At 43.4% G+C, this 26754-nt stretch overlaps 1 protein-coding gene across 1 annotated transcript in view; it reads right to left on the bottom strand.

Moving 5' to 3' along the window:
- Positions 1-26754, bottom strand: part of LOC127000063 (uncharacterized) — a 45956-nt gene that overhangs the window by 9008 nt on the left and 10194 nt on the right. Inside the window, exon 2 of the mRNA XM_050863480.1 lies at positions 1584-1855. Within this exon, the coding sequence (XP_050719437.1) occupies positions 1584-1774 (191 nt within the window). The 5' untranslated portion in view covers positions 1775-1855. The remainder of the gene's footprint in view (positions 1-1583; positions 1856-26754) is intronic.

Below are 26754 nucleotides of genomic sequence, written 5' to 3'. Positions count from 1 at the left end.
CGAAATAGCTTGTAATGAATAGATCAATGTATTAGACAAAAAACATTAAACAAACTCTCAACAACACCACGTCCGCACCTTCGCCCCAGCAAGGACGTAGGTGCGGCGAACGAACAAACTACTGCACGACTACTCTCTCACCGTACTCTCAAGACAACGACACAAACACGACTCCCCTCTCCACTCCATGCCACATTCCCCTTCCAACATACAAGTTGCGCGATAATATGAGTCATCATACTGTGTCTCCACCTGCACGATGCATCAAGGTCACACTTGCAAGCTTGCACAACCATTCACAATCGCACTCTGCAACATTCACAATTCAGATCTGCAACGCTCACAAGTATCAACATACACTGGTCCAGACAAGGAGACACACAGACAAACATACAATAAAACATTTACATCACATGTTTTAAGCGTACTACTTTGTTTAGCGTAGCGTGTGTTTGTTTGGTTTCATTGTTTACATCGTCAGTCGGCGGCAGTCGCGTCACACACTTCACACTGGGCAGTCGCATCGCGTTCTACCTGTGCTTCGACCTCACAAAATGGCGGCCATAAATCCGGATTATCCGAAAAATCGGCTTATCCGAAAGAGGCTTCCCCCCTTCCATTTCGGATAATCGGGGTTTTACATATAAATAATATGCTGGAGCAAGTAAGCAGTTACATGGGCCTGTTAGCAGACGATGCGAAATTGCTGAGACATATAAGAAACAGTAGAGACTGAAATTCTGCAAGAGGGCCTGAATAAGATTTGGGACTGGAGTATGAAAAGGGAGATGGAGTTCAATGAGAAGAAATGTCATGTAATGGAAATGGGAAAGAGTGAAGGGAGACCAAAATGGACATATAGAATGGGAGATGGAGAAATATTTCAAAAAGTTCAAGAAGAGAGAGATCTGGAAGTGACAATACAGAATAATCGACAGTTTGAGTCATGTTAATAGGATATTCGGTGATACGTAAAGAATGGTAAGAAATATAGGATTAGCATTCCACTACATGGATAAGGATATGATGAAAAAATAATAATCACTATCATTAGACCAAAACTGGAATATGCAGAAACTGTGTGGTCTCCCCATAAGAAAAACATAAAAAAACTAGAAAGAATACAAAGGATGGCAACAAAAATGGTTCCAGAACTGGAGGGATTGTCATATGAGGAAAGATTAAAGGAAATGGACCTACCAACACTGGAACAAAGAAGAGAAAGGGGAGACCTAATACAAATTTATAAATTATTGTATAAAATGGAAAAAGTAGACAATGAGGAGTTACTACTAAGAGAAGGAAGAAACACCAGCAACACACGAGGACACAGTAAAAGATTGAGGAAAGGAAGATGCTTGGGAGACACAAAGAAATATAGCTTCCCACAAAGAAACATAAAGGTTTGGAACAGACTAAGTGAGGATGTAGTATCGGCAAAGAGTGTGTATAACTTTAAGGAAAAGCTGGACAAATACAGATATGGAGACGGGACCACACGAGCTTAAGCCCAGGCCCTGTAAAACTACAACTAGGTAAATACACACCCACACACACACATTCACATACATATACACACGTACCTATGTGAGGGCCAGTCATTCCGTTGGCACCTCCTGCTACAGTACATCACTAAGTGGCACTGTGCACAGCGGCGGAGGGGCCACTGCCGTGTGGGAGCAGCAGTGCAGGCATGGCACAGGCCGGGGTAGTGGTGCCGGGCCTGGTCTCTGTTTCTCACATCCTTGTCTGGTGTCTCTTTCCTCAGCTCCATCTTGCTCTGCCACTCCCTCCTTTCACTTTCTTCTCATTCAATGTTGGTTTCTTCTTTCTCATTCTTGTTCTCCTCACAACTCTGAAATTCAATACACAAAGATTTTTTTCTACAGCAAAGGAAGCAACTCAAGGGGAAAAAAACAAAGACAGCAACCAAAACCCCCATTAAACACTGCTCCGCCAAAAGAAAAGTGGAACAGGAGGCTAAAGAGAGGTCAATTTCAGGTAGAGGGGTGTCTTGATACTCTCCTCTTGAAAGATCAGGAGGAAATACAGACGAATGCAGGCTGTTCCAGAGTTATCCAACAGAAGAGGTAAAAGAATGAAGATGCTAGTTAACTCTTGCATAAGGGTATTTAGCAAGTTCAGAGAGCAGCCAGTAAGAAAATATCACTAGAAAGAGATGGAACCTTGCAGCAGAATTTTGGAGAGAGAAGACTGCTAGTAAGAGGAGGGGAGTTGATGAGACAAAGAGCCTTTGACTCCACTTTGTTCAGCACACATTACTAGCTTTCCTCTGAGATCAGTTCCACCATTGCACCAGCAGGCTTCCTATCTCTGTGACTGACTATATAATCCTGGACACTACTAAAACTCTACATAATGACCTACGATTGGTTACATGATCTGCCTGTGCCTGGTGGTGATGTCAGGTGATTCCAATGCCACAGTGGTGGCGCCATCAGGTGATCAAAAAATAACTAACTCGTTACCGAGCAGAAGTGTAGATAGGGTTTTCAGTGCCCGGGGACAGTCAGTTTTCACGCCCACTCCCACCTTGTGACAAGGTATGAACCATAAATGGGTCCGTCATGGTTTCCCGTAAAGTTTATGGTTTTAGAACATGAAAAACCTGCATCCTGTGGCATACTTTTGCAGTATGAAGAGGATGAATAAAGTAGAATAATTAAGGCAACAATGGTACTTTGAAGATGTAATTGAATAACAGAAGGTCAGAATCAAGACACAAGAAGATATATATGAAAATTAATGTAAAATTATTTTGTCCTAAAATATTACTCAAATACATATAACATCGTGAAAGCATAAAACATTGCTTTAGATATAATAACCTGAAAAATTAACATAATGTAAAAAAAAATAGTTCAATGTAAGGCTTTAGATGTATTGGGAGGCGGTGGCTGAGTGGATAGTGTGACAGCGCCGCGTCCAGGACGATGCAGGTTCGCGCCCTGCCCGGTTACACAAGCCGGGATTTATCAGTCACTATCTAGTGGCCTAAGACTACCCACATGCTGTCCAGAAGACCACCTATCAACCCGGATTGTAGATTCTTGGATTAAAGATGAGCTCCAGGGGGCAGCATGAGCCAATGTAAGATGGCACCACTATAAACGCTTGTGCCACGTCGGGCCGGAGCCGACCATCAGTCCCCATCAAGAAAGCCTACCGGCGCCATAGGCGAATATGTAAAAAAAATGTAGCTTTAAAGAGAAATTCTCCTTGCTTCTGCAGCTGCAAATTTATCGATCAGTTCCTCATAATTTATGCTGTCAGTAGCCTCCCGCTCCACACTCAGCAAAGTCAAGGCTGACAATCTTTCCTGTCTCATGGATGATCTCAGGTAGGACAAAATAAGTTTTAACTTACTTATAGACGTTTCACAGCTAGCAATGGATGTTGCAACAGTCAATAAGATCTGAAGACCAACTCTTAGATTTGGAAATACATCATCCCCATACTGCACAATAAAGCAAAGCAGGTCCTCTAGCGTCAAAAGCTTAACATCAGTCCTTGCCTTGAGCAACATTCGGCAGTCCATTATTTCACTGAACATCTCTAATTTCTCCGTACATTTAATTAAGAGGGGAAAACATTTAATTTTGAAATTCATTCGTAATTATGTAACATCAACTTTGCGCCCCCAGATGGTGTGCCCGGGGACAGATGTCCCCCCTTGCCCCCCCTAGCTACACCACTGTTACCGAGGCCACCCCGAACAGGACCAGGAGGGATGTTTAGACCACACAGGGAAGGGTGCCCCCTACCCAGGCTTTGGTCAGTCTGGCTATATTTAATTTTTATTAACAATAATGGTAACCAAGGAAAAAAAAAAGTTAAACATTTGTCCTGTAGAGGAGAGATAGAGCAGCCAAAGGAGAGGGTCCATTCCAGTTGGAGAAGTGATACTCCCATCTAAAGAGCGTTCAAAGCAAGAGGAAATACAGACAAAGGAAGGCTGTTCCAGGCGTTACAAGTGAAAGAGAAGCTGGTCAACTCTTGCCAAACATGGGGCCATTACTTATGTTATGTAATCGATTACGATTACAATTACTTCATATTTTCACGATTACGATTACAATAAAATTAGGTGTAATCAATTACAATTACGATTACAATAAAATTAGGTGTAATCAATTACGATTACAATAAAATTAGGTGTAATCGATTACAATTTTGATTACATGATGTATTAATGGTCATTACAATCGTGATTACAGGAAGGATTGCAAGGTGAACTTGCAAATTTCATACACATGTACCATACTAAATATTTAATTAATTGATTGAATTACTACAGATATTTAGAGTACATACATTAGTAGTTCATAGGGTACATACAGTAGATTCCTAACGGCAAGTTGGGGAGTCCACTGTATAACCAACGATGCTAATGTAATCGCAAAAGTAATCATGATTACGTTACATTTTTAATGTATTCAATTACGATTACAATTACTTAAAAATTAAGAGGGTAATCAATTACAATTACAATTACTTAAAAAAATAAGAGGGTAATCAATTACAATTACGATTACTTGAAAACTAATCGATTGTAATCAATTATGATTACAGATTATGATTACCCCATGTCTGACTCTTGCACAAAAGATATGAATAGCATAGATACGAGCAGGAGTAAGAAGTCGAGTGCAGTGGGGCAGCAGGAGGGGGGGAGGCATGAAGGTGGCAAGTTCAGAAGAGCAGTCAGCATGGAAATAACAACAGAAGATAGAGATGCAACACTGTGGCTGAATTCAAAAGGACTCAGTAAGAGGAAGGGAGCTCCCCCCCCACATGAGATGCATGCTCCACACTAGGGTGGATGGACAAGGCCCTGGTAGAGTGAAGCCTGCATACCCACCCAGTCCTACTGCCAGTTTATCAGCTGAACAGCAGCTTGTATAAGTTATGGTCCGTGTTTGTACCCATTTCATATTTTTATTACCTGATTTTCATAGAGAAGCTTGGTATAAAACACTTAAGCACCCGAAGCTGAAAACAAATAAATGGATAGACTTCATGTTGAGAATCCAACAGTTGAGAGGTTTCAATGACTATGTATTATTAAAAAGTACTTACAGTATAGCTTACAGTCCATATAGCTGATGAATGATGCTATCAAAGGTACTTATGCTGCTTTATGCATGTAACATAACATATTTTACAATTACAATATAGAAGACAGGCTGGGAAGAAAAAAAATAGTAACCGAGAGACCAGCCTACAATGTCTGCCTGATAAAGTAATACAGGTAACTCTCGATTTACGCAAGTATTGCATCCTTGAAGAGGTCGCGTAAATCAAAAACAATGTAAATCAAACAAGAGGTAGGTTTCTGTTGAAAAATAAATACCGTTTTTTTCGGCATATAGCGCGCACCTTTTTCACATAAAAAATGCCTGAAAGTTTAGCCCTGCGCATTATACACCACATGTACAACTTTATATGATTTTTTTTCTTCTTTGGGGTGTTTTTAAGGGTCCATTTTTTGTCTTATCCAAAAACAACGGCAAAGTTACCTTTATTATTGTTTATAATCCTTCATGGTCCATAGCTGTCTTATAATACGTTACCATAGAATACTGGGCGATCAAATAACCACTATACAAATATGAAATCAGTGGAGGATCGTCCATGCCTTGCTGTTATACCATTTTTCCGTCCGGCGCCATTTGTATGATATTGATCTTGATGTCACAGGTGGCTTAAGATTGTATGACTAAGGAGCAGTACAAGCTACATAAAAAATCATATTGGAAAAAAATATCCATGTGTTCATTATTAATTATTAATATTAGTGAGAATAATGGGGTAAATATGATATCAGAAACTGTACATCATGTGTCTTGTACGAGGAGTTATTTCGTACAATACCAGCCCGGCTGCCATTTGCATTGTTTACAAACCACACAACCACACCCATACAACAAACGGCTGCATGCCGCGTGTCACCAGAACCGTGTGAATAGTGCCTTGCCTAGTTGTCCGTCATAACCTACGAGTGATGGTGAGAATAATATGCTTATTCACTTCATTCAGGAGAGAGAGAGAGAGAGAGAGAGAGAGAGAGAGAGAGAGAGAGAGAGAGAGAGAATATCCATATCACCGAGATATCCACTCAGGCACTCAGTCTCAGCCTCACTCGTGTGAGGAAGAAATGAGGGACACCACGAGCGGCTGGCTAGTGTTGGTACCGGTACCGTACCGTATAGCTGGTACCGTTAGTACTGGTGCTGGTACCATTAGTACTGGTACTGGTACTGGTACCTGCCCATCCCTATTGTTGAGTAGCGTGGCAGCATGGGTACTGTATTGTTGTTCAAGTGGCGCGCGGGAAGAACTGAGCTCAGCTGTGTGGCCGTGGCGCTGTGTGAGTCCAGTTGCGTGAGACATCTGGTGGCCACTCCATAAAATATCGCGTATAAGTGAAAAAACGTGTAAATTAAACATTTATTTGGATTTTGGACCCCGCGTTATTTAAAAAATGTGTAAACCAAACTTGTGTAAATCGAGTTACCTGTACTTGTAGGTAAAGTGGGGAGTATGCGATATTGCTGTGAGTTGCATCGGTGCTCTTTTCCGCCTCCTTGACCTTTTGAGCCTGTGGTGGACTCATATCCACTAGCCCGGGGACACATGGCCCTATGCTGTCCAGATTCCCAAAATTTACCTTCCCCAAGTTTCCCCAGGTACCGGTTTATCATCCAACCCAAAAGGAAGGATGAACAGGAGCAATAGCTGGGTGGGCTGTGCGCCGAAGACACCTTATCGGACTCGAACCGGTGCACCGAGGAGTGCTAAGCAGTCACAGAAACCACTCAGCTACGGAGGTGCAGGAGCTGGGGTGTAAAGAGAGAAAGCCCATTTTAACTCTCATTCTGCTCGGGAATAGAACCCAAAATCTCTTTTCAACTGAGAAATTTTGGTTGCGGGACGAGTGCCAAGTGCCCTCCCCCCCAAAAAATTATTTTCTAGATCTGCCACTGCAGAGAATATAACTGTTCAGGGTAAAAAGGGGGAGTGTTGAAGAGAGGGTAGTCTTCTAATTTTGAGACATTGACCGTTTACTTCAGGGTAAAATAGGATGCTTTTTACCATGTCGATAGCTTTATTTTCCAGAGGTCACTAAATGACTGACTTTCCGATGCCTGGGGTGCACCCACCCCTGCCCCGCCCCACCCATTATCACAGACCAGCAGTTTGGACCCACCCCTGCCGTTGCCCCGCCCCGTCCCACACTGAATATTTCCATCAAACAAAAACACATGCTGAATTTTTTTTTAACTAAGCTAACCTAACAACCTAACATAACTTACCTAACATGGGGCTTTTGCCCCCTCTACTCCCCCTTCTATTTTCCGGAGGTCATTCGTCACTGTGCTGCATTCAGGGACCAACTAAATATCCATAATGTAAATATAATCTTCACAAGAGGTGGTGGCTTCCCCTTCTTCAACATTAGCCATAAAAAGAATTCTTTCACCCGTCACCAATACGTTTCTCGGTAAAATTCCAGTGTTTGTCCGTACTCCCTCCTCTCCCCAAAACAAGCTTGAGAACCTGTGGGAATGTGGGGTTTCGGGTGGGGGACACAAAATGTGTCACAATCATACATTTTTTGAACACATTATACCATGCGATCTGACCCACCGGTGGGTCAGGTGGTTTATTTCCTTGTGGTGGCCTGACCCACTGATGGTCATTTTGATGCTAATTATTATCCTCTAAATTATCCAATATAGGATGCACTTATTAGTATTTTTATGTATTAATGATTCTCTTTCTATGGATAAGGCATTAAAGAAAGATAATCAATCAAAAAATATTGTTTACTGACCATTAAACCATTTAAATTTTACCTTAAATTGAGACTATTATGGAATATGGTATATTACATTTAATTTTTTTTTTTAAGTTGAGTGGTTGAAAATTAAGTTTTCCTCAAATATCCCCAATAATTTTTCATCATACATTATAAATATTGACCAAAAAAAAAACACATTAAAAAAAAAGAGAAAATTATTTTTCCTGTTCACAACAAAAAATAATCCTTGGCTTGGAACACATAATGGATAAACAAAAGATGTGCATTCGCATATTTTGAGTTCATTGTTCTTCCTTTGCATGATATTAGCCATGATGTTCCACACTGAAGCAATCCAGGCACATGAATGGACTACTACCCTCACAGCCAGCACAAAAGGTTGACACTTTCTTTGCTCTTTTTGCTGCAATTTTCCATTCTTTGTTCAATGAGGAGTCATAGTTTGAAGATGGATTGTAGGATTCACCACAAAAATCTTCATCACCAGAGCCACATTCTGGAATGACACTCTTTGCCTTCTTCCCGGTAGACAAATTGATAGGGTCCATTACCAGTAAAAAAATACAAGTATAATTAGTTAATTTACTGTATTTTAAGGCAATCAGTTGAACAATTGTAATAAGATATCATATACAGTAGCTTATATTTATATACAGTACCCTCTCGAGTTTCACGCTCACTTCGTTCTGAAGGTATAGCGCTAAACTCGAGGATCACGAAACTCGAAGTATTGAAAACACTGAAAAAGCGCTTATCTGTTCAGACCTGTGGAGATTTTTTTTTTTTTTTTTTTTTTTTTTTACATGTGGGCTATGGCACTGGTAGACTATCCATCTGGGCCTGATGGTCGGCCTCAAGCCCGTCATGGCACAGACAACTGTTTACAGTGGAGCCATTATAATTGGCTCAGGCTGCCCCCCGGAGCTCACTTTTTTTCCTCCTTTACTCCCTTGTTATCTCAAAATACATACCTTGGAAAAAGGATTTTTTTTTTTTTTTTTTTTTTTTACAGCAAAGGAGACAGCTCAAGGGCCCAAAAAATTAAACATTAATAAAAAAAAAGCCCGCTACTCGCTGCTCCTAAAAAGAATCCAAAGAGGTGGCCGAAAGATAGGTCAGTTTCGGGAGGAGAGGTGTCCTGATACCCTCCTCTTGAAAGAGTTCAAGTCGTAGGCAGGAGGAAATACAGATGAAGGAAGATTGTTCCAGAGTTTACCAGCGTGAGGGATGAAAGAGTGAAGATGCTGGTTAACTCTTGCATAAGGGGTTTGGACAGTATAGGGATGAGCATGAGTAGAAAGTCGAGTGCAGCTGGGCCGCGGGAGGGGGGGAGGCATGCAGTTAGCAAGTTCAGAATAGCAGTCAGCGTGGAAATATCGATAGAAGATAGAAAGAGAGGCAACATTGCGGCGGAATTTAAGAGGTAGAAGACTATCAGTATGAGGAGGAGAGCTGATGAGACGAAGAGCCTTTGCCTCCACTCTGTCCAGAAGAGCTGTGAGTGGAGCCCCCACACATGAGATGCATACTCCATACGAGGCGGACAAGGCCCTGTATATGGACAGCAACTGTGCAGGGTAGAAGAACTGGCGGAGACGGTACAGAACGCCCAGCCTCGAGGAAGCTGATTTAGTAAGAGATGAGATATGAAGTTTCCAGTTGAGATTTTGAGTTAAGGATAGACCGAGGATGTTTAGTGTTGAGGAAGGTGATAGCTGGGTGTTGTCAAAGAATAGGGGATAGTTGTTTGGAAGATTGTGTCGAGTGGATAGGTGGAGAAACTGTGTTTTTGAGGCGTTGAAGGACACCAGGTTCTTCTTGCCCCAATCGGAAATAATAGTAAGGTCTGAGGCTAAGCGTTCTGCAGCCTCCAGCCTTGAGTCGTTAAGTTCCTGAAGGTGGGTCTTCTATTAAAAGAAGTTGAATAATGCAGAGTGGAATCATCGGCGTAGGAATGGATAGGACAGTTCGTTTTGGAAAGAAGATCATCAATGAACAACAGGAAAAGAGGGGGAGATAGGACAGAACCCTGTGGGACACCACTGTTAATAGATTTAGGGAAGAACAGTGACCGTCTACCATGGCAGAAATAGAACGGTCAGAAAGGAAACTGGAGATAAAGGTACAGAGAAGGATAGAAACCGTAGGAGGGTAGTTTAGAAAGCAAAGATTTGTGCCAGACCCTATCAAAAGCTTTTGATATGTCCAGCTTAATAGCAAAAGTTTCACCGAAACGGCTAAGAGAGGATGACCAAGAGTCAGTTTGGAAGGCAAGATCACCAGTAGAACGCCCCTTGTGGAACCCATACTGGCGATCAGATAGAAGGTCAGAAGTGGAAAGGTGCTTTTGAATCTTCTGGTTAAGGATTGATTCAAAAGCTTTAGATAGACAAGAAAGTAAAGCAATAGGATGGTAGTTTGAGGGATTGGAGCGGTCACCCTTCTTAGGTACAGGCTGTATGAAGGCATACTTCCAGCAAGAAGGAAAGGTAGATGTTGACAGGCAGAGGTGAAAGAGTTTGACCAGGCAGGGTGACAGCACGGAGGCACAGTTTTTAAGGACAATAGGAGGCACTCCATCAGGTCCATAAGCCTTCTGAGGATTGAGGCCAGAGAGGGCATAGAAAACATCATTTTGAAGAATCTTTATAACAGGCATAAAGGAGTCAGAGGGGGGATGAGTAGGAGGAATATGCCCAGAATCGTCCAGAGTGGAGTTTTTAGAAAACAGGAAGAGAGAACGGGTCGTCTTAAAGCCACAGATGAAGCCTTATGATTGGCTGAGCTCTGAAAACACGCTTGTGATTCGCTGGGAGTCCAATGACATCATCGCCGGTGCTCACCCGGTCAGTGGCCTTGCTGCCTTGGGGCAGTGTCACACTGACCGTTTTCCTCTAACCGTTGTGGCTACTAGCAATGCCCATGCGCCCATCCGGGAGCGAGTTATCGGTTGTCCATAACCTGGTTTTGGCGGCAGCTTGGGCAACTGGCAAATCCAACTTTTCCGGGTGTGCGTCACACACAGCCAAGGTTGGTTGCCCGTATCCACATCCACAACGTAAACAAAACACTTGCCCTGTATCAACATGGCATCGTCTGCTAAAGTGATTAAGGGCTGTCGCGGCTTGTGCTGCCATTACCCAAGTTATGGACTTGTTGCTGCAGTTAAATGAAAGGAAGAAGCTGTTGTGGGTGTGGCGTGCCTGTGGTTCCTCCGTGCCAGTTCTCATTGTCACCATTGCACGTGAGCGGCCAACCCACCCATCTAGACTCAACCACATAAACATGTGGATCAAGTAACAACAAAGACACACACACACGCACGCACACACCAGACTCATCATGAATCATGGCAGATGTTTCTCACAAACAAAAATGGCTTCACCATTTCCTAGAGTGTGTTACAACTTATTTGGTGAGTGGTTCATACAAACCAAACATACCCAATGGCAAGAAGAGAGCAGTGTTAAGGACAACTGCTCTCTTCTTGCCAAGAGCTAGGTTAGGTTTATGTGAGCCACTCACCAAATACGTTCTAACACACTCAAGAAATGGTGAGGTCGTTTCTGTTCCTAATGAGTCTGGTGTGTATGTGTGTGTGTTTACCTAGTTGTGACATACGGGAAAAGAGCTACGCTGCACTGTCCCGTCTCTTTATCGTCTCTTATCTAACTTTTCCTTAAAATCATGAATGTTTCTTGCACAAACCACCTCCTCCTCCAGTCTATTCCATAGCTCAATGCTAAGCTAAACTTTTTCACATCTCGCCTGCACGTGGTCGCCCCCAATTTCTTTCCATGTCCTCTCGTTTCTCTCTCATTCCACACACACACGTGTCCTCTCTGTCCAGATTCTCCACCCCGCTCGCCACCCTGTACACCGCTATCAGGTCTCCTCTTTCTCTTCTTCTCTCCAGGGTTGTGAGCCCCATGCTATTGAGTCTCTCCTCATACATCCGATCACAAAGTTCCGGTACCATCTTAGTTGCCACTCTCTGCACTCTTTCTAGCTTTCTTATGTTCTTCTTTTCGTGAGGAGACCAGACCACTGCTGGATACTCCAACCTTGGCCTTATCATTGTAACTATTATTTTCTTCATCATCTCCTCGTCCAAATACACAAATGCCGTCCTTATGTTTCTCAGCAAATTCAAAGTTTGTCCCGTTATCCTGTTGATGTGTTTGTCCGGTGACATGTTCTCTGAGATAGTCACTCCCAAATCTTTTTCTTCCATTCCTCTGCATTTTATCTCACTTCCCATCTTATAATCGTATTCACATCTTCTACCGCTCTTACCAAACTCTATTTTTTTACATTTCCCAAAGGTTGAACTCCATCTGCCATGTACCACTCCATTCCCATAGTTTGTCCAGGTCCCTCTGCAATGCCTCACAGTCCCTCACATCATTCACTCGTCTCAATAGCTTTGCATCATCTGCAAACAAACTCACATAGCTGGTCACTACGTCCACCATATCATTTATATAAACAGCAAACATTATTGGCGCCAGCACAGAACCTTGTGGGACCCCACTCATCACAGGGCACCAGTTGGAAACTCTGTCCCTAATTATTGTGTGTGTGTGTGTGTGTGTGTGTGTTGTTATTCGATCCATGTGTTTATGTGGTTGAGTCAAGATGGGTGGGTTGGCCGCGCACGCACAGTGGTGACAATGAGAACTGGCATGGAGGAACCACAGGCACGCCACACCCACAACTGTTTCTTCCTTCCATTTAACTGCAGCAACGAGTCCATAACTTGGGTAATGGCAGCACAAGCCGCGAAAGCCCTTACTTTAGCAGACGATGCCATGTTGATACAGGGCAAGTGCTTTGTTTATGTTGTGGATGTGGATACGGGCAACCGACCTTGGCCGTGTGTGATGCACACCAGGAAAAGTTGGAGTTGCCGGTTGCCCAAGCTGCCGCCAATGTGGTGGGAGGAAAAAGCCCTGTGTGACACCAGCTTACGGATAACCGTGAACTCATTCCCGGTTTGGCGTACGGGTGTTGCCCGTAGCCCCAATGGTTGGACGAAAACGGCCATTGTGACATCACCTTAAGGCAATGAAGCCGCTGATAGGGTGAGCGTCGGTGATGAAGTCATCGGACTCCCAGCGAATCACAAGCGTGTTTTCAGAACTGTCAGCCAATCCTAAGGCGGCCGCCTTCAACTGTGGCTTCAAAACCACCTGTTCTCTCTCTCTCTCTCTCTCTCTCTCTCTCTCTCTCTCTCGCCATAGCCACAATGTTTGGAGGAAAACGTCGAGTGTGATACTACCTTTAAAGGTAGCGTGCGTGACGCCAATGGTAAGTAGATGTGACCTGTATGTGTCAAAGCAGCGCAAAACTTGGGGTGATAATGCGCGAAAGTTGGGATGGTAAGAATTTAGGACGAACCACGAAACTCGGATAGCGCGAAACTCGAGAGAGTACTGCATATGCACAGAAAAGCCATCTTTATGGCCTGCCCCAAAATGGGTCAGGACGCAACAGATTCATAAAATATTACTACAGTCGTCCCTCAAATAGTACGGGGGTTAGGGACCCAGGATCCCCGTACTATTCGAAAATCCGTATAAAATTAGTGCCCCCCTTAAAAACACTCCTGGGCTGCGTTTGAGAGAGGGAATCGGGACTCTCAGAATGTCCTGAGTGATCTCAAACACGTGACGCGGCAGCACGAGTTGCCAACTCGGCACGTTTGCTGGCTCTGGCTTTGAGAGGTGGAGCGCCTTCATGCTGTGATGACGTCATCAGCAAATATGGCGGCCCAAACAAACACATATAAGTGTTTCCATTGCATTTCACCTCTCTGTGCCACCATAACCACTGCAGCTTCCTTTTCATCTTCTGTTGTAAGGAGTTCATCAGTCAGGACAGCTAGTAGTCCATGTTAAACGTCGCCAGGAAGATCAGCATACGCCATTTTGCTACGAGTGAGACGCCATTACAATAACAACGACAAGGCTTAGTAAAAGGACGGCCTTTATCTCCACTCTTGCAGCACTCTTGGAGCATTGGCAGTTACTGCAGCAAGAATTTATTTTTCACTATGATTTTCATGGTGTTGGCCCTGAGGGAGTAAGCTGTTTCAAAGGCTGTAGTTGGGACCGAAAGGGACAACTACCTCCTGATGATAGATACAGCGAACACTGCTCTCATTCACGTGGTATGCTCTCCCTACGGCAACATAACTCATCCCAAAACGTAACTTCTCCTAAATCTGAATTCTTCTTCAAGGTGAACACCTATCTCAAATGCATTGGGGTGCTTTCAGCTGGTGTTTTGGTAGAACAGTGTTGCCACTCACGTCATGGCTACTTGGTGCGACGAGCGGGAAATTTTAAAATCCTAAAAAAAAATCTTCCATGACAATTTGTACAAAACCGAAACCGTACTATCTGAGGGACGACTGTATATTGTTGCGGCCTGCCCCTATGTGGGACAGGCATTCTGCCAGGCGCAATTACGTTCTACGAGCCACAAGCATAACACCCACCTCTTCTCTGTCCAGTGGCTACTGGCAAACTGGAGATATTCTACGTTTAAATCATCACAACATCGTGGCGGCAGGGTTACTGCCAGCCGCAATATAAGTGTTAATCCCTTCCCGGTGGCAGGGCAGATGTATGTACTACCAAAAAAAATAAAAAATAGTCTATATATAGACGCTGTCAATTTTCATCCATACGTCTATATATAGATTCCCCGCAAGTGGGCACTCCAGATTGACGTCTATATATAGACTGCCGCAAAACTGAACAAACATTTGAATCTATATATACGTGCTATTTAAGTTTGATTGGTTATATGTATATTGATATACTTATATGAAGGTTTAGAGTGTAATCACTGACAGTAGATGAGTCAGAATCATCAAAATCATCCAAAAAATTCAGCATCTATATCCTCAGCTACCAAAGAAGTCATTTCTTCTGGCTTAAGAGGTCTCTTTCTCCTTGACATGATAGACTAATAAGAAAAGAAAATAGAAAAAAAATGCAAAAATTCCCAGTGTTTGTGCGTAGCACATCCGCCACCGACAAAGCACAAGTGGTGACTGTCCCCAAGAGGCAATGTCTGTAAGTGTCTGGGGGTTTGAGATGCCAAATAACGATTTATTTGGTTAATTTTGTTAGTAGTAAGGAATCTTCTATATATAGACCATGCTACAATCTGGTGTGGGCAAATGAGCAAACTTTTTTTTTTTTTTTTTTTTTTTACATATGGCCTATAGCGCTGGTAGGCTATTCAGTAGGAGCCTGATGGTCGGCCCGAGCCCATCATAGTGCAGGCAATTGTTTATAGTGGCGCCATTATTGTTGGCTCATGCTGCCCCCCGGAGCTCATTCTTGATTTCACTTGCACAGCTTCTTCTAGAGTCCGGATTGATGGGTGGTCTTCAGGACAGTGTGTGGATAGTCTTAGGCCACTCGGCGGTGACTGAAAAATCCCAGGTGGTTAGCGGCGGATTCAAACCCACATCATGGACAACGCGCCAAATGCGGGCCCCGCACATTAACCACTCAACCACCGCCTCCCCTCGTCCATATATAGACGCGCAAACAAAAAGTCCCAACTTCGAAACATCTATATATGAGGCCGTGCGAGCGAAAACGTACAAAGCGCCATCTGGCCAAAAATGCGATTTTGTGGTATAACACTATTTTGACCCTTCCTTTATAAGCGAGGAATGTCGGTTTGTACAAAACTGCAGTGGAAATAGGCCTGGGAGTCCTTCAAAATAACCCTACATTATCACCTACGCAGTTGAAAGTGAGATAAGAAAGCAGTCATGACGAAAATGTACAGAGCGCCAATAGCATCACTGCAAACGTGCAAGCTTTTCCGTCTAGCGCGTAGTGCAAACTCTTAGCATTTATTGTTTATTAGTATATTTTACGTTTTGTAACTTCCTTCATGTTCCGGATTATTATGAATATCATGAACTGTGTATGACATATTAAAAAGTTAATTAATATTGCACATCATGGATGTTTTTGAAAAACCTACTTTTTCGGACCTATATATATATTTTTTTTTATAACTGAGTACATGCCAATATTCTACATACCTTAACCTTCATTTTGGTCTTTGATTGAAGTGTCCACCTTAAAAACCAATGAAGTTATGATAATTTAAACATTGCAAAACTTTAAACGCGATTTCCCGCATTTAAAAAAATGGCGCTTTGTACGTTTTTGCTCGCACGGCCTCATATAAATCCTCCGCCAGGAAGGGGTTAAGTTGAGCAGGATCGGGGGGAGAAAACATCCTTGTCTTTAGGGATTTTTCTCTCACCACCACTAAAGCACGCGTTTGCACTAAATTTAGTGCTCCCCATACGGAAACCACACATTTCCTCAAGTCCACAAGCTTGTTTTTGGAAAGTAGTATACAGGACCCACCCACGTCGCCGCCACATCCCGCCCCAAACTTTTCCATCTGCCCACACCATATGGCTTATATATTTTAACAAACCTAACCTAACTTACCCTACGTAACCTACCTATCAGAGGGGGCTTCACCCCTCTTGAAGCCCCTCCTAATGTTAGAGCTTCCCCCCTCAAAGCCATTTAATGAGGGGGTTACGCCCCCTCGACCCCCCTAACGGGATCAGCGTTTGGAGCCTGTATGCGTTCGTGATGAACATAAGATATGGCTCACCTACAACAATATGAGGCACAGCTGAAACACCAAATGATGTTCACCTCACCGGTCTGGCGTGGCGGCAGCGGACTGCTGCGGCCATATATTCACGCCGATCACCTTACACCACCCTCACGCCCTCTCGCAAGCACCAGTTTGGGTAGCGCGGCACCTCACCACAAGGTTTCTGTCCAGTTAGGGGAGTCCGCGGCGCCAAACACAGCGTATCTACAACGTTTATCACTGACACAAAGCAAAAACACTGACTACCCCTGATCCGTCCAGCGCTGCACCGCTGATGCCACTGCTGATAGCAAGTCATTGTGCAGGCTCCCGAACCTCCTGCCCGAGCCATTCGAACACGTGAATCCTCACTGAAAGGTGAACTAGGTATGTAGGTATGTTGCAAGATTCCTGTGATGAAAAGTCCTATAACGTTTAGATGCTTCAAAAGTACCGTAGCAGTGGCTTTCAAGACAAGGTAGTCAAATCATGTTAACGAATGGGGCAAATTAATGGGAAATAGCCCAAAAAGTCGTGTGCAGCCTTGAAAAGTAGCTCAATATGCTATACTCTTCACCCAATTTAGCAACACTCATACAAACGTGTAGGTAAACTCACAAAGTTCCTAATTTAACATAACACAAACTATGCTAATGTAACCTAACCTAACACCCTGCGAGTGAAATTGTGTTGTTTCCGTATGTGGTAAAAAAATTTGTGAATGTAAGGATATTCAATACATCTACGGTATTCTTCAACCCCCCATAACTCAGAAACTTTGTGATTGCGACGCATTTCACGTTCCCCACCGACAACCCCACATTCCTACAGGCCCCGAGCTTGTAGTGGGTGAGGGGGGTTATGGGCACACAGTGGAACAACACCCGGTCCCCTGCCACAAAAAAGTCCCACAATCCCAGCCCTGAAGAGCATGAGCTGCGGGCCTGGGTGTGGGGCCCGGCGAGTTGCTGTGTCAGATATGTAGTGCGGCGACTATGCCTGATGAACGAGCCTCCCATAATCCACTTAGCCAGTGGGGTGCCTCTTAGGCTGACTCGGTAAGGAGTGGCTCTTCCGTCACGTTGGTCACGGGTTCAATCCCAGGCAGCCGCCGAATACCCTCACCTTGTCTTGATTAATTTCTCGTGTGTTTTGATACATGCAGAGGACGTGTAGGAAAATAGTAAAAGAGAAAATAAACGTCCGGGGCATGACAGATGTAGGTTAAGTTTCTCGTATAGATTATTGACAATGTTCAAAGGTTATGCCCTACAGTACTGACAATGCTGCACCAGCGGAGGAGCTCTCTGTGGCTTGTTGGGACCAGGCACCTGGCACCCAGCGGTATTTTTCTATGGTGTTGGTAATCCCTCATTCCTAGAAAGCTCTGACTTTTTTGTGACAGACCCACCAAATGTCTTCCTTCCACCAACTGGAACAACCTGAAACACACCATACACGCCTCAATGAACAGACACATACAGGTAACTCTCGATTTACGCGAGTATTGTGTCCTTGAAGAGGTCGCGTAAATCAAAAACAATGTAAATCAAACAAGAGGTAGGTTTCTATCGAAAAATAAATATTCACTTCATTCAGTGGAGAGCAGAACGCAAACACATAGCAACTTACCTCGCAGACAACGCAAGGAATAACAAAAGAAACTTTTTCAAATTCTTTAAGACACGCAAACATGACACTAACACGATTACATCACTTAAAGAAAACACTAACACATTATTAACCAGCCCACAACACAAAGCACAAATATTCAACACACAGTTCCAATTGGTATACAAACAAGAACACAACCTGACACCAAACATGCCACACAGCCCCTTCCCCCCCATAGCCCCCCCTGACATTACGACTAACGGAGTACAGAAATTACTGGACGTTCTTGACACAACTAAATCCACTGGCCCCGACAACATTCCCGCCTTCATCCTTAAATCCTTTGCCCCCATCCTTCAGGCCATATTCGCCCAATCCCTATCATCCACCTCATTACCATCTGACTGGCTTTCGGCAAATATTAATCCTTTATTTAAGACAGGTGACCGGACTGACCCAGCCAATTATCGCCCCATCTCACTAAAATCGATTCCATGTAAAATTTTCGAACACAAAATACACAAACACACAATGAATCACCATGACACAAACAACATCCTTACTGACTCACAACACGGCTTTTGACTGAAACGCTCAAGAGCCGACTCAAGGGCAACAAAAATTATATATATATATATATATATATATATATATATATATATATATATATATATATATATATATATATATATATATATATATATATATATATATATATATATATATATATATATATATATATATATATATATATATATATATATATATATATATATATATATATATATATATATATATATATATATATACAACAGAAAATAGATAAGAGTAGCCAAAAGAAAGGTCAATTTCAGATGGAGAGGTGTCTTGATACACTCTTCTTGAAAGAGGAAGTTATAAGCAGGAGGAAATACAGACAAAGGGAGGCAGTTCCAGAGTTTACCAGTGTAAGGGACGAAAGAGTGAAGATGCTGGTTAACTCTTGCATAAGGGGTTTGGACAGTATAGGGATGGGCTAGAGTGGACAGTTGAGTGCAGCGAGGCTGCGGAAGAAGGGGAGGCATGCAGTTAGCAAGTTCAGAAGAGCAGTCAGCATGAAAATATTGATAGAAGATAGAAAGAGAGGCAACATGGCAACGGAATTTAAGAGGTAGAAGACTATCAGTATGAGGAGGAGAGCTGATGAGACGAAGAGCCTAAGACTCCACTCTGCCAATGACAGCTGTGTGAGATGCATACTCTATACGAGGACGGACAAGGCGAACTGGCGGAGATGGTACAGAACGCCCAGCTCGAGGAAGCTGATTTAGTAAGAGAAGAGATATGAAGTTTTCACTTGAGATTTTGAGTTAAGGATAGACCGAGGATGTTTAGTGTTGAAGAAGGTGATAGCTGAGTGTTGTGAAAGAATAGGGGATACAGGTAACTCTCGATTTACACGAGTTTGGTTTACGCGTTTTTTAAATAACACGGGCTCCAAAATCCAAATAAATGTTTAATTTACACGTTTTTTCACTTATACGCGATATTTTATGGAGTGGCCACCAGATGTCTCACGCAACTGGACTCACACAGCGCCGCGGCCACACAGCTGAGCTCACTTCTTCCCGTGTGCCACTTGAACAACAATGTAGTACCCACGCTGCCACGCTACTTAACAATAGAAGTGGGCAGGTACCGGTACCAGTACCGGTACTAATGGTACCAGCTATACGGTACGGTACCGGTACCAGACTGCTCAGTACCTGTACCAGACAGCTCGGTACTGGTACCAGACTGCTCGGTACCAGTACCAATACTAGCCAGCCGCTCATGGTGTCCCTCATTTCTTCCTCACACGAGTGAGGTTGAGTGCCTGAGTGGATATGTCGGTGATATGGATATTCTCTCTGTCTCTCTCTCTCTCTCTCTCTCTCTCTCTCTCTCTCTCTCTCTCTCTCTCTCTCTCTCTCTCGACTGAATGAAGTGGATATTTATTTTTCGATAAAAACCTACTTCTTGTTTGATTTACATTGTTTTTGATTTATGCGACCTCTTCAAGGACACAATACTCGCGTAAATCAAGAGTTACCTGTAGTTGTTTGGAAGATTGTGTCAAGTGGATAGGTGGAGAAACTGTGTGTTTGAGGAGTTGAAGGACACCAGGTTCTTCTTGCCCCAATCGGAAATAATAGTAAGGTCTGAGGCTAAGTGTTCTGCTGCCTCCAGCCTGGAATCGTTTAGTTCCTGTAGGGCGGGTCTTCTTATAACAGCCCCGGGTTCGACCTCTGGCCATCACCTGTTGAAAAATAACAAAAAGGGGAGGAAGAGGAAGAATAGTGACGCTATTATTCCTCAACCTCACAGCGTGTACGGCTGGGTTCGATTCCCTGCGCTGTTCCCTCTCTGTAAGCTGCCACCAGGTTGTAATATGGCACAACCCCCAAAGCCTGTAAGCGAGGAACGGCAGTTCTATGAACCAGGTGGGGTGGAACTAAACTAACTGTTTAGTCCCCAGACTCTCCCTGCCCTGGCAGGCCTGGCAACACTAGACTTTAACAACTGTCCCACCTGGTAGATAGTGTCCGTCGCTCCCCAACCTACTATGGGTTGTTCCTTGAGGTAGATGGTATCCTCAGTCCCAAGTTTGGTAGTGTGGGGTCGTGGTTACCTTCGGAGGTCGTGGTGGGGGAGATTGCGAGACTGCACCGTAGGCTAGGAAGGCTGTATGCATTAATACAGGACATAGGCAGAATACAATTTATTGGTTTCTTTCCCAAGTTCCCTTCCCCCTAACCATAATCCTCACTCCCGATGGGAGGGTAGCATGTTTTGGTTAATACAAAATTGAAAATCTTTCTTCTAATTCCTGACATTCTTATGGATAAATGCTACACACGAGAGAGATGAACATATGTAGGTATATATCACAGGGCTACCGCCCGATTGACTAGACAATCCGATTTCGACTTCCTGCATCGGCGTGCACACACAAATAAAAACACTCATAAAAAAAAAATAGGAAGAAAAGGGTTTAGTATGAGGGAAAGATCAGACTGTTACAGCTAAAGGGGGGGTGAGGTCACTGCTAGCCCCTCGTCCACACAGCGGGTGCCCCTTACCCATTTGACACAATTTCCTTGGCGGGTGGAGGCCTGAGAGCTACACAATATGCTGTTGTGCCGGGTCTAAAGGGGGTGTTTTGGAGCCGTTTACTCCCATCCTGAGCCTGCTGATCTTGGGGGCGGCAGGGACTGGAGTGTCTCGCCCTTACCTTTGCTCAGTTCAGGCACTCATGACTGAGGGCATGACCCTTGTTAATCACTGGTGTCTGGGTCCATTTCCGACTCTCAATTGGGCGGCTTCAAGATGGCGGGCCACTCGCCTTGCCTAGCCCGGGACACCGGCCTTCAGCTGTCTCTCGCCATTCACCCGTGCGGGAAGGTTTAATCCAGAATGAAATCACTAATGAACGCCGGCTAGGGCTATCTCTCACTCCCAGACACTCAGGACTCTAGCGAGCAGTGAGCTTACCTGTGTATGGGGTGGGAAGGTTTAATCAAGAATGAATCTTGCCAGCGGGAGCAGTTGCCTCGTTGCCTTGGCTTCTGACGTGGCCTTCACCAGGTTCCAACACTCTCCCTTCTCGCCATTCAGCTTGGTACATTAATCTATCCTTCCTCTGCCTTTCTGAGGTTGTCTTTTTGTGTGTTAATTCTAAACTTAATTTTTCCTTATTTTCTAGGACGTAACGTATAAATATGTATAAAAACGAGTGGATTTATATCAGGGGTGCCAACCCAAGCTGTGGTTCGTATTTCTCGTTCTCTTCCCTTACCAACTTATAACATTTTAACCGCTACGGGTATTGTTTCGGCTGAGGAGAAACTGGATCCGGTAAATAACCATGGCCATGTACAAGGGGGTATTCCCAATTTTCCCAGCTGGCTTTTAACTGGCTTCCGCTGTGTTGGTATGCCGGCGGGTACGTTACATTCTATTAAAAGAAGTTGAGTAATGCAGAGTAAAGTCATCGGTGTAAGAATGGATAGGACAGTTCGTTTTGGAAAGAAGATCGATGAACAACAGAAAGAGAGTGGGAGATAGGACAGAACCCTGCAGGACACCACTGTTCATAGGTTTAGAGGAAGAACAGTGACTGTCTACCACAGAAGAAACAGAACGGTCAGAAAGGAAACTGGAGATAAAGGTACAGAGAGAAGGATAGAAACTGTAGGAGGGTAGTTTGGAAAGCAAAGATTTGTGCCAGACCCTATCAAAGGCTTTTGATATGTCCAGCGCAATAGCAAAGGTTTCACCGAAACGGCTAAGAGAGGACGACCAAGAGTCAGTTAGGAAGGCAAGGAGATCACCAGTAGAACGCCCCTTGCGGAACCCATACTGGTGATCAGATAGAAGGTTAGAAGTGGAAAGGTGCTTTTGAATCTTCCGGTTAAAGACTGATTAAAAAACTTAAGATAGACAAGAAAGCAAAGCTATAGGACAGTAGTTTGAGGGATTGGAACGGTCACCCTTCTTAGGCACAGGCTGTATGAAGGCATACTTCCAGCAGGAAGGAAAGGTAGATGTTGACAGGCAGAGGTGAAAAAGTTTGACCAGGCAGGGTGTCAGCACAGAAGCACAATTTTTAAGGACAATAGGAGGCACTCCATCAGGTCCATAAGCCTTCTGAGGATTGAGGCCAGAGAGGGCATAGAAAACATCATTCTTAAGAATCTTAATAACAGGCATAAAGGAGTCAGAGGGGGGATGAGTAGGAGGAATATGCCCAGAATTGGCCAGAGTGGAGTTTTTCGAAAAAGTTAGAGAGAAGAGTTCAGCCTTAGAGATAGATGAGATGATGGTGTTGCCATCAGGACTAAGGAGAGGAGGAAAAGATGAAGAAGTGAAGTTGCAGATGTTTTTGGCTAAATGCCAGAAGTCCTGGGATGAATTAGAAAAAGCAAGGTTTTGGCATTTTCTATTAATGAAGGAGTTTTTGGCATGTCGGAAAATAGATTTGGCACGATTCCGGGCAGAAATGTAAAGATCATGGTTACCAGGAGTGCGAATGCTCTGGTACTTTTTGTGAGCTGCCTCTCTATCTTTGACAGCACGATAACAAGCGTGATTAAACCAAGGCTTTTTAGTATGAGGAGAAGAGAAAGTACGTGGAATGTATGCCTCCATTCCAGAGACAATCACCTCTGTGATGTGCTGGGCACACACAGAGGAGTCTCTCTCCTGGAAGCAGTAACCATTCCACGGGAAATCGGAAAAGTACATCCTCAGGTCGTCCCACCGAGCTGAAGCAAAATGCCAGAAGCATCGCTTCTTTGGTGGGTCCAGAGGGTGTACAGGAGTGATAGGACAGGATACAGAAATAAGGTTGTGATCAGAGGAGCCCAACGGAGAGAACAGTTTGACAGAGCAAAATCAACAAACTTCATATCATATTATACTTCAAACCATCCCTCCATCATATACAATCCCCATCCAATAACATATATCATAAAAAAAAAAAAACCCTAAAACTAAATTAGCAATTAGGAAATTTTTTTTTAAATGCTAAGATTGCAAATTCAATTTGTTGTTTTGTTTTTGTTGTTTTTTTTTTTTTTTTTTTTTTTTTTTCCTTTGATGGTTGTAAACTTCAAAAAAAAGAAATAGGTTTTTGTTTATTTTATTCCATATAAAATAAAAAAACTGGAAAAGACTGGACAGGAAAACTGGACAGAAATCAAGACACTGACAGTAGAGATGGAATTTTGAGGCTACGAGGCTAGAACACACAATACAAAGCACAGCAATAAGCTCTATGGCATATGAGAACACTGTCCAAGCACTGTCCTGTGAAAAACCCTCAGTGAAACTGTCTGTGTGCCACCCACTCACTGTCAGTGCACTGGCATTGCAGCAGGTCGTCAGTGGGTACTCCGCCGTCCCCACTACTCTGGAACTAGAATATCCTCTCTAAATCCAGAGTGCAGGAGCTGAACTCCCCAACCAGCAGTTCAGGGATCGTGTTCATTGCATTTATTTCTATAAAGGAAATAAGTATCTCCTTATCTGGTGTTCAAATTAACTGCTATTTTTTTCTAAAAAGTAAAAGTTTTCTTATTATTTCTAATTTTACTTTTTCCTTACTTTCCTACACAATTGCGATTTATTAAGGAATTATGCCTTGATTAAGTAATGTATTTATTATAGTTATATTCAACTGAAATGTGTCTGATTATTAAATTTTCTTGCAATGTACTGCTAAAATTTCATTATAATTAAAAATTAGAAAATTAACTTAATTATAAATTTAGTAACAGACTACACACATTTATCTTATGAAAAAAAAATAATACTAATTTTATCCCAAAAAAAATATATATATCAGTAAATTTTTCACAGACTAATTGTAGATGAATGAAATGGAAAATAGAAATCCTAAGCAAAAGGGTTAGAGGTAAGGAAGAGGTCTAGTATGTTGGGCTGGTCTCCAAGACGGTCGGGAATACGTGTAGGGTGCTGAACCAATTGCTCTAGGTCATTGAGAAGAGCAAAGTTGTAGGCTTGTTCACCAGGCTGGTTAGTGAAAGAGGATGAAAGCCAAAGCTGGTGGTGAACATTGAAATCTCCCAAGATGGAGATTTCAGCGAAGGGAGAGTGGGTCAAGATGTGCTCCACTTTAGAGTTCAAGTAGTCAAAGAATTTTATATAGTTAGTAGAGTTAGGTGAGAGATAAACAGCACAGATGTATTTAGTAATAGAATGACAATGAAGTCTTTGCCAAATGGTGGAAAATTCAGAAGAGTCAAGGTCGTGGGCACGAGAGCAAGTGATGTCATTGCGCACGTAGGCGCAACATGCAGCTTTGGATTGAAATTTAGGATAGAGATAGTAGGAGGGAACAGAGTAGAGATTGCTGTCAGTAGCCTCAGAAACCTGTGTTTCGGTGAAGACGAGAAGTTGAGGTTTAGAGGAGAGATGGTGTTCCACAGAATGAAAATTAGAACGAAGACCGCGAATGTTGCAGAAATTGATAAGAAAGAGGTTCGAGATGTTATCAAGACACCTCTCAAGTCAGCAGCCAGAAGGGGAGTCCTCCCTGGGGGAATTTGTGGTCACCCCCCCAGGCGGGGACTCCGAGGCAGATTTTTCGTAAGCCATTTTTATTTTCAATTTTGGGAAAAGGTGTGTATGTTGTGTGAATGTAGTGTGGTGTGGATAGAAAGAGGATCTGTCTTTAGAGAGCATGCTGAACTACTCTCTGGTGTTGATGAGACAATAGGGAAACTGTTAGTGAGGACATGGGAAGGGTCTTTGGAGGGCTTCAGCACCCTCCTCACTTCCCATATATACCTCACCGGGAGTGGCTTGCGCCCATACGGTAGGTGTCTTCCTACCTATTCCTCAAGACATTATGAGGCTACTTGACCGACGTGACATCAAACAAGTTTACACTATTGTTTTAGATTTTGCCAAGGCCTTCGACAAAGTCCTGCACAAAAGACTGACATTAAAATTGAAATACTACGGTATTTCAGGACCTATTCTTCATGGGATCACTGAATTTCTTACTAACAGGACTCAGCGCGTTCTTCTCGATGGATTTTCACCTGACACTGTCCCTGTTTCTTCAGGTGTCCCACAAGGCACCGTTCTAGGGGCCACTTTCACAGTTGTTTTGTTTGTTTTGATCGTTACCAATGGCGCCAATCGACGCTATAGTTTCCTAAGTGAAACTGGCCTATGGGGTAGTGGTGGCTGCAGAGGAAGCGAGAGGTGTTGAGTGTGTGGTAAGGTGCGGGGCTAGGGTAACCCCGTAGCCGCCATTACCCCATCGGCCAGTTTTAAGTGGAAATTCTAAAGCAGCGATCGTTGCCATTGGTAACGATCAAAACAAACAAAATGACTGTGAAAGCGGCCCTAGGTCCCCTTCTTTTCCTCCTGTACATTAACGATCTTCCACTAAACTATTTGCCGATGATAGTTTGCTGTTTAGAGCAGTAAAGACTACTGACGACTGCAGACTACAGGTAACTCGATTTACGCGAGTATTGTGTCCTTGAAGAGGTCGCGTAAATCAAAAACAATGCAAATCAAACAAGAGGTAGGTTTCTATTGAAAAATAAATATTCACTTCATTCAGTGGAGAGAAAGAGAGAGAGAGAGAATATTCATATCACCGAGATATCCACTCAGGCACCCAGTCTCAGCCTCATTCATGTGAGGAAGAAATGAGGGACACCATGAGCGACTGGCAAGTATTGGTACCAGTACCGTACCATATAGCTGGTACCGTTAGTACCGGTAATGGTACCGTTACCTGCCCACCCCTATTGTTGAGTAGCGTGGCAGCATGGGTACTGTATTGTTGTTCAAGTGGCACACGGGAAGAACTGAGCTCAGCTGTGTGGCTGCGGCGCCGTGTGAGTCCAGTTGCATGAGACATCTGGTGGCCACTCCATAAAATATCGCGTATAAGTGAAAAAACGTGTAAATTAAACATTTATTTGGATTTTGGACCACGCGTTATTTAAAAAACGTGTAAACCAAACTCGCGTATATCAAGAGTTACCTGTACTACAAAACGACTTGGACGCCCTCGAGCGGTGGGAGCACACCTGGCAGATGCACTTCCGACCAGACAAATGCAAACTATTAAG

This window comes from Eriocheir sinensis, chromosome 17 (assembly GCF_024679095.1).
Source record: "Eriocheir sinensis breed Jianghai 21 chromosome 17, ASM2467909v1, whole genome shotgun sequence".
Taxonomy (NCBI): Eukaryota; Metazoa; Arthropoda; class Malacostraca; order Decapoda; family Varunidae; genus Eriocheir; species Eriocheir sinensis.
Note: the sequence above shows the minus strand (reverse complement) of the source record. Positions and strands in the feature narration are given on the sequence as shown.